The sequence below is a fragment of the Podarcis pityusensis genome (assembly GCF_964106645.2).
Source record: "Podarcis pityusensis genome assembly, chromosome: 1".
NCBI lineage: Eukaryota > Metazoa > Chordata > Lepidosauria > Squamata > Lacertidae > Podarcis > Podarcis pityusensis.
Window position 1 is genome coordinate 77,747,050 of NC_138028.1, and position 8,545 is coordinate 77,755,594.

Consider the following 8,545-nt stretch of genomic DNA (forward strand, 5'->3'; position numbering starts at 1 on the left):
CTTTTGAATTCAAAATGTGGCTTAGTCTGATGCATATTTTGAAACACTCTTACTCAATTTCTATAAAGTGAACCAAAATTTGTGTAAAAGGCATCAGCTTGTCTGCCTCTACACCTGACATATATCAGATTAAGGCATCACATTTAAGGTGTAAAAGCATGAACAAGCTGCCTCCTGGTTTTTATAAAAGGCTCTGCCTACATCCTTATCAGCCTATTTCTCTTCCAAATATTTTAGTTACTGCAAAAACTTTTTTGTTGCGGAAAAACCTATTTTTAATCTCTTAGCAGAGTTAAATAGCATCGAATTGCTCACTTTATGTTAATACCAAACAGCTTTGAACCACTCTAGAAAATCCGTAATTCACAAAACAATAACAAGAGTTGTAACTTTATCACAAGATGCTACTTCTAAAGAATTACCAAATGATTCAGAACACTGTACATGCAGAAAGCAAGGAAGCTTACCAAGTACGCCACAACAAAACAATATTTTAACCAAGTTTTATTATAGATTAGCCCTCAACAAAAGTTTAATCGAACAGCCCAAATCCCATATCATCATCAGATTCTTCAGACTCTTCTTTCTTTTCTTCTTTCTTCTCCTCCGCTGAAAAGACAAGTAGATATAAACAGTTTAGCAGACAACTCTCAAAACAGCATTTTTATAGGCTAATTCTATATACTAGTGGTGGGGAATCTATGGCCCTCAGACATTGTTCAGCTCCCTCCAGCATGGTCAATGGCAAGGGGTGATGCAAGCTGTAGCTCAGGAAACACCCAGAACATCACATGTCCCCATCACCACAACAACTGCAGCTGCCTTAAAGATGAGGTGTGAGGGTCAACCAATCTGGAGTTAGAAGAAGAAAATCCAAACAAAGTCATGATGCAAATAGCTGAAGGCAGACACTGCTCATCAACAAGCTGTATTAGGTTCAGCACTCATGTAGGCCCTATGATGTCTCACTGCACTTAGTAACCCCGTTACAATATGCCAGCATTACCTACCGCAAATAAGCAAAAAGGAAGGGAAAAAGAAAGCAGAGAAGATTGGCTGGGTCTCAGCATCCCTACCAAATCAGAGTATCATAGCTGAAGAGAATGTATCTGAAGTCTGAGCTAGAACATTACCTTGCAAGAATGTTTTCCTTACAACTGGAAGAGCTATTGCCAAGACATTTTTTAAATGTCGAACTGGGCAATGTTTCCAAATGCAACCAAGTCAAAAAGTAACAACTCATATCATACGAGTTGTTCAGTTAATCTCATGGACTGTGGCTATTCAACGTGAAATTACCAAGTTTTTGGATTCCTCTCTAGAAGTCTTCTCCCGCTTGATGCCTGCCTGCCTGCCCACCCAACCTTCCTTTTCATGATCCATTATACTTACCAGCTGCTGGTGCAGCACCTGCAGCAGGAGCAGCAGAACCTCCAGCAGAAACTGCTACAGCCCCACCAACCGGCATGCTGGCAAGCTTGCTGTTACCTGGGGGACATTAACAAGGAAAATGAAGAACTGTATATGAAGCCAACGAGAGAGAAACCTGAGGACAAACCCCCAATTCTGCAGTGTTCCCTACTGCCCAACCCTTTCCCCCCTTCCTGCCCCAGTCCATTTCTGATAAAGGGAGGAACAGAAGGATGAACTTTTGCCTAGCACTTTAGAAAACCAGTTTTGTCACAAGCGCCTCAAGTTGTTGGCCCTCAATACATCAGACATCAGAGGCTATTGACACAATACCAGTGATCAACTTCAGTTGCCCACCAAACTCACACCAGGTGCCAAAAAAGGAAGTCTTAATATTTTATCAGCCTAGTTTCTGCATATAAACCAGGCCAACTGGTCCTTCAATGCCCTTCTCCCATGCAACCAGTGGGAACCTTTTGTTCCCATTAGCAGCATGAAGCCAAACTTAGAACTGTGGTAAGGAGTACACTGTGCAACTACAGAAGTTACATGATGAATGGACCCTAGAGATTTAAAGACTAGCTACCAATTAATGCCAACAGTTCCAGGGAAGTTGGCAATATACTATTTCCCTTGTGAGAACAAGCACGTCAGTGGGGGAAATGCCTGTTCTTTGTTTCTAGGAATATAAATCTAAACAATTGCATGGTATTCCTGGAGCCAGAACAGTAAACACATTTTATAACCATTCAGCATATTCTCAGAAAAGAGTATGTGTAACAGCAGAGCCAAGAAGTAATTTAAGTGTACAAAAAAACCCTTTATTTAGAACAAATACAAAGGGCCTCACATAAGCATTAACAAGTCCTGTAGTTTGCTGTACCAGTTTTCCTGCAGGCATCTAGACACATCAACATTATCAGATAATCAAGGATATAGCTGTTATAGTAACAGGAGCAGCCATATCATTGTAGTTACTATGACTATGTATTCAGCACCAACAATTTACATGGCACCTAATAGCCTAAGATGCAAGTCCCTCCTGAAAGGAGGTTCCAACATTTTGCCAGTGGAAACAAAAAGGAGGCATGTGTGACCACACAAGGATGGGGGATTCAGAAGGGCTTCACAGGAAGAGAGGTAATGCCACTGTGCTGGCATTCAAGAGGAGTTCAATGGGTGGTATAGAGTTCTACATGGAGTGGAGGGCAGAATGACAAGGGGAAACAACATAGAAGCCTACTATAATTAGGTTGGGAGATGACCAAACCAGAACGTTTTACAATGTTGATTGACATGACTTAACAATGGGGGGTGTTAGGGAACAATCCAAAATAAAGCCAAGGCTTCACCACTGGTCTACAAGGTGGATGCTACAAAGAGCACAAGAAGACCTTTGACATGCTCCCCAGGACGCCCAGGGACTATCAGGGTGGGGTACTGTTGTTGCTGGGGCAAAATTTAGTTTTGGATATGCATTATTTTTTGTTGGTGATCCAAGGGTGTGTGTGTATGATGTATACACACACACACACACACACACACACACATATACAACTTGATTACCAGCAAAAATATACATATATTACTGTTGGATTTATTATCATTGTATATTTGTCCACCATGAGATGTTTTCATTAGTTCACTGAGCATACGGCTGCTTAAATTTTGTCATAGCTTGTAACTGTTAGTGAATTATGTAAAATGTTTTGGTGTTGTGAGCTGCCTTGAGCATGGATTACTATGGATAGACAGCGCAAAAGTGATACTGCTACTGCTGAATTTACAAAAAAACAGTTGTCCAAGTGTGCAAATGATGAGTAGCATGGGACCAATGAACAAGCCATGAAGATTCTCAGTATGTCCAGAAGGCACTGCCCACAATGGAAACAGTGAGCAAACAACGAAGACAGGATGGAAAAGAACCAGCCTATAACAAGAGTTCTACCTAAGGTGCGGGAAAGGGCACAATCAGCAATATCACAGAGATTGTACATGGAAAGAGAAATTTAAACAGAGAAACATGAGACACTAGGAAATACACAGCATGTTCCAAAAGTCCAGAGGCAGAGGGCAGAAAAAAGTTGGCCAGTAAAGAAGGAGGATGTTGATATATACCTGAAATGCAACCCATATATTCCAAATATTGGTGTTAAGATGTAAGGAGAAGACCAGGAGGTGAGGGGCAGACAGGATTAAGGAAATGCGGGGAGATACTAGTAGGGTGGTCATCTCACCAAGCAAGATAGCTTGAGGGCGATGGAAGAGGGGTATGAAGTTGGGACTAGGACAAATAGCGTCATTATTTTATCATGGAAGGAGGCATGGTAGACAGGGAGAAAGATGGCAGCAGAAGACTTTAATAGAGCAAACTGGCAAGACAGAAATTATTATTCTTTTCAGAGACCCATTCAACCAGCAAGATTCCCCCCCCCGAAGGCAATGCTGCTTTTTAAACAGCAATTTGTTGAGAACATCCTCTATACAAATAGGCAACAAGTGCCTGTTTTTATGAGGGTTTCCCCAAATTAATGTGGTCCACCAGCGAAACCCAGCAGGCACCAGCATGAGCCTGTAGGAATTAGGATGGACCCATTACATTTCCAAGCATATTCCATTAATGCCACACATATTTATTGATTACACTCTGGATTGCCATTTGCTATGCTGAGTAACTACAGTATTAAAGTTTGGCCACTTGACTATTTCAAAATTGAATCATGTCGCTGTGGTAATTTCACTCCCAACAACCCTCTCTGCTGTAAGCAAAATAGTTAAATACCTCTGAACTAGTGACCTCTCAGCCCCAACACCTTCAGTGCCAAAGAGGGACTCATGGTCCCTTTCAAACCTGTCTCCATTTTAAACTCACCTTGGGAGATGACATCTTCAATGTTTTTCCCATTCAGCTCACTAATGACCTGTGGGAAGCAAGTTGAAAAGTGTTACCTAAAAACGGTTTTAAGTGCAGGGAACTAAAGAATTAACAACTGTGGCCAAAATACTGCGAAACTGAAGCAACTCAAAACACTTAAAAAAAAATACAATTGGTCTTGCCTAGAGCTGCCCTGGGGAAACTGCACTGTGCCACACTGAACTCAGAAAGAGATTACCATCTTCTCAGATGCGTTATTGCAGCTTTGCACAAAAAATATAGTGATCCCCAGGGCACTTTTGGTTAGCTACAGTCAAGCAGATTAGCTATCCAAGTGGGAATAAAATAACCTCTTACCAAGCACAGCATGATGTTCATCTGGAATCTCATCTGAGTCAAGAACTCAAATAACTGAATTGTTTTTATACAAGCCCCATATTTCCTTGGGTGGGGGAAATCATCAGTTTCCCATTATGCTTGCTGGGCTTTTGAGAAGGCAGATAGATTTCTTCAAAGTCTATCATGGAGTGATTGAAACCAGGTAGAAACTACTAATAATGGCTGAAAAACTACCAAGCCAAAACGTTGGGACTTTTAAAAATTAACCTTCTGTCTAAAAAAGTGTTACCCTTTCATTAAGCAAAGGTGTTTTTTCATTGCTGATTAGCTCATTTAGGTTGTTTACCATAGTAAAGTTCAAGAGAGAAAACTTTTATTTGCATTTCTTTTTATGCTGTACAAATTCTGCATGACTACCAGTTGTCCCAATCTTAATATTAGAAAAGACAGAATATAGCGCACACAGAACTGAGCTATGGCAGCTTGCAATCTGCTCTTCCTTCCTGTTGGCATGAAGTCCAGAAGCCAAAGAAAGATGCAACACTGAACTGTAGATCTAGCTCAGAAGAAGCCTTTTATAACCAGGCCTTTGGCTGCTTACACAATCTATGGTGTTTGAAATATGTTTGTGGGAGAGGGGGTTATTGGTTTGTTTTCTATGTATTTTGTGATCTCATTTGTTTTAATACTATAAACCACCCTGTGATCTTCAGTATACAAATGGAAGTCTCATTAGTACAGGATATGCAGTATAATATTAGTTATTCCAATTCATTCTGGGCACTGAAAGTTAGCCCCAAAGCAGCTGAGAGGTACACAGGAAATATCCAGAGAATACTTGTGAAATAGGAACCAATAACAACCTTCTTCAAGCCTTCATTTTGCATAGTCTCTCTTTGGGTGATAAGGGGCTTGTGGTCCAGTGTAGTCTTTTCAATGAATGGCATTTATGCCACACTGCACACCTATCTGTCACTCACCTTATTCACACGTTCGTCGTCCGTCTCAATGCCTACACTGTCAAGAATTTTCTTTAAGTCTTTTGAGCTTGGGGACTCATTGCCCCCAAGGACAGCAAGAAGGTAAGCTGCAACGTAGCGCATTCTGGGAAGGAAAAAATAAGGCAGGTTGTTTTTTTTTAAAAAAAATTGGCCGATACAGTGGTACCTCAGGTTACATACGCTTCAGGTTACAGGCTCCACTAACCCAGAAATAGTACCTCGGGTTAAGAACTTTGCTTCAGAATGAGAACAGAAATCGCACAGCAGCAGTGGGAGGCCCCATTAGCTAAAGTGGTGCTTCAGGTTAAGAACAGTTTCAGGTTAAGAACTGACCTCCGGAACGAATTAAGTACGTAACCAGAGGTACCACGGTACTTATTTGAACAGCAGATGATTTTTCCTGTGTTTAATACATATGATAGTCCAGTGAGTTTTAAAATGGATGATACCACGTAAAGTTCCAGGGGAGTATGCACAGCTGCCCTCTTAATTTTTGATATATCTATGCTTAAGAACTACCCTTATGTATTCCATATTAGGGGCATCCAGTAACTCACTCCAATTTAGAGCACATGCTTCGCCTGCAGAAAACATCAGGTTCAATTCCTGACATTACGACTTTAATTTTAAAAAGGATCTAGTAGTGAATGCTACTATTCTTTACCAAACACTGCAGTGCCACCACTATTCACGACTGGACAATATTGTGGCAGATGAACAAACAGCCTGACTTGGTATAAGACACCCTCTTCTTACATTACAACACACAATATGTTCTCTCAACTGCAAATTAAATATTTAACTTGGGCGGAAGGGGGGCTATAAAAAAAATAACGATTTCACTTCAGGGCTTTCTAAAAATAAGCCCCCCCACGGCAGACACGTGCTACCATCACAACTCCCACATTCACGTTGGACAAAGCCGCCATGCCGCTGATATTTTAAGTTTCAACTTTCCATCGCCAGAACAAGCCGGAAATGGGAAAACCTAATGCATTACGGTCGCTTACCAGGGCAAAAAAGCATCTTCACCCACTTGTTGCAATCTCTAAATTTTTATTTTAAATCGGAATGGGGGGACTGCTCCCCACCTCCTCCACTCGCCCTTTTTGCCTGGGAGGCTTCTAAAGCACTCCCTTCGCCTTCGCCGTTTCTAGGGTATGATATGCCCTCCGCATCCTTTCGTCACAGACCACCACGATCACAGGCTCCTCTCCTTCCCAGCCGGGCCTTCCCTAACCTGGATCAGGAAGCACATGGCCGCCATGTCACCCCCTCCACCCTGGCCCACATGGTATCGCCTATAAACTGCCCGGCTTATAAACCCGCGCAACGGCAGGCGGTGGAGATGGAATCTAAGCACGTTCTGGACGCATCCATTACAAAAAAAGGGGGCGCAGAGTAAAAGAAGACCCCCCAAGCCTACTCACTTCGGGCCTCTGGACGTGCGCTCTCTACGACGGCGATAGCAAAAAGGAAAGGGAGGAGCCTACGGCGCGGGGTTCTTCCCAGTACTCTCCAACAACCGGGTTTCTCATTGGACGCAAGGCATAGCCAACCAGAAACCGCATAGTTAGCGGCGCCCTTACGGTCGTAGCACTAAACGGAAGTGAGACGCTTCCTGCCCGCCTTTGCAGCCGCCATGTCACTAGAGGCACCAGCGACGCCCATAGGGAGGAATCGGTCACTGCGACTGCTGTTTCGGGATTAGAGGCGTCAGCAAGCGCCCTATGAAGGGAAAGAGGCTATATTTTCTTTGATCTGTGGCGGTGGCGGCTCTGAATTACGCGATAGCTGTGTGAATACAGCCTGCGGTTTTCATTTCTGTTACTAAGCCCTTTAAGGCGGCCAGCCTTGGGCGATGTTTCTGCACAGAGTAGACTTGCCTGTGAGAAAACATGCGTAGGATTGCGCTGCAGGTTTCTCAAACTCAGTAACAATATGAACCTAGATACGTTTCCTTCTAAGTAAAATCAATTGAGCTCAATGGGGCTTCTTCCCAGGAAACTGTGTGAGGACTGTTGCATAAGTGAACATTGAGGGGCAGTTTCTTCTAATGTTGTAATTGTTGCATACAGGGGAACTGCTCCATTCTCTCGATCATTTAAAACCGCAAGAAAGAGCAATTAATTTGGCCAGTCCTTTCTACACCCATGCCTTCATCCTGTTTCTTGGTCTCATGACCCTTAGATCCAGAACTACTATGGTTCTCAAGAAACAGCTATTAAAATGATGATGATGCGAAGAGCAGTTTGGCAAAGGAGAGCATCAGTTTCTCAAAGCAGCCAATGAATAGCAATGCACAAAGGAAGTACAGCAGAAGAGAAAGTATGAGAGGCTGCAGCCACACTAGTCAGGGGTGAGATACACTAAACCAGCTTCCAATTAAGCTAAACTGTGTTGTAATATTAATCTATAACTGTGCAGGCTCCAGGAGAATAGAATGAGATTGTTTTGTTCCTTGTGTTCCTCCTGTGCTACTATGAGTTAAGCCATGGTTTGGCTTAGCATGCCATCAGAAGCCAGGCTCATAGCAAATAATGCACTGTTAGCAATATTTGTTCTCTCAGTCTGGAGAAGACAACCCAGGAGCTTGAAAATGACATGCCAAGCCAAGCCAAACCTTAGCTCCCAGCACTGCAGCCACAATAGGACCAGAGGAGAAGCAACATGGCAACGATCTCTCCAGGAGCTTGCACATTTGCACTAAGCCATGGTTTGGCTTAGCATTATTTGACTGGGTCTGACTAAAGGAATGCCATTGTGTTTTATTAATGTTCCTTCCTAGAACCAGCACTATGATCCAATAAAATAAAAGTATTATCACTCATCTTCAAAATTATTCATGGGACAAAAGGACAACAAGTTTCAGAATGTGTAAATCTTTGTCTGGATAATGATCTTATTTGCATTTAAAGCA

At 42.5% G+C, this 8,545-nt stretch overlaps 1 protein-coding gene across 1 annotated transcript; it reads right to left on the reverse strand.

The window, feature by feature from the left end:
* Positions 1–487: 487 nt before the first annotated feature.
* Positions 488–7,211, reverse strand: RPLP2 (ribosomal protein lateral stalk subunit P2). The gene is made up of 5 exons (XM_081011702.1): positions 7,056–7,211; positions 5,605–5,728; positions 4,283–4,331; positions 1,393–1,488; positions 488–609 (listed from the first exon to the last, which is right to left on the reverse strand). The coding sequence occupies exons 2-5, from the start codon at positions 5,725–5,727 to the stop codon at positions 533–535; spliced, it is 345 nt and encodes a 114-aa protein (XP_080867828.1). The 5' UTR covers position 5,728; positions 7,056–7,211; the 3' UTR covers positions 488–532.
* Between the last annotated feature and the right edge of the window lie 1,334 nt (positions 7,212–8,545).

What these genes read in the sequence shown, in the direction of transcription:
- RPLP2 (XM_081011702.1), bottom strand. Translation starts at nt 5,727, where the DNA reads ATGCGCTACGTTGCAGCTTACCTTCTTGCTGTCCTTGGGGGCAATGAG. An exon ending in TGAAGATGTCATCTCCCAAG is followed by an intron (nt 1,489 to 4,282) that starts GTGAGTTTAAAA and finishes AATGTCCCCCAG; the next exon opens with GTAACAGCAAGCTTGCCAGC. An exon ending in AGGTGCTGCACCAGCAGCTG is followed by an intron (nt 610 to 1,392) that starts GTAAGTATAATG and finishes TTGTCTTTTCAG; the next exon opens with CGGAGGAGAAGAAAGAAGAA.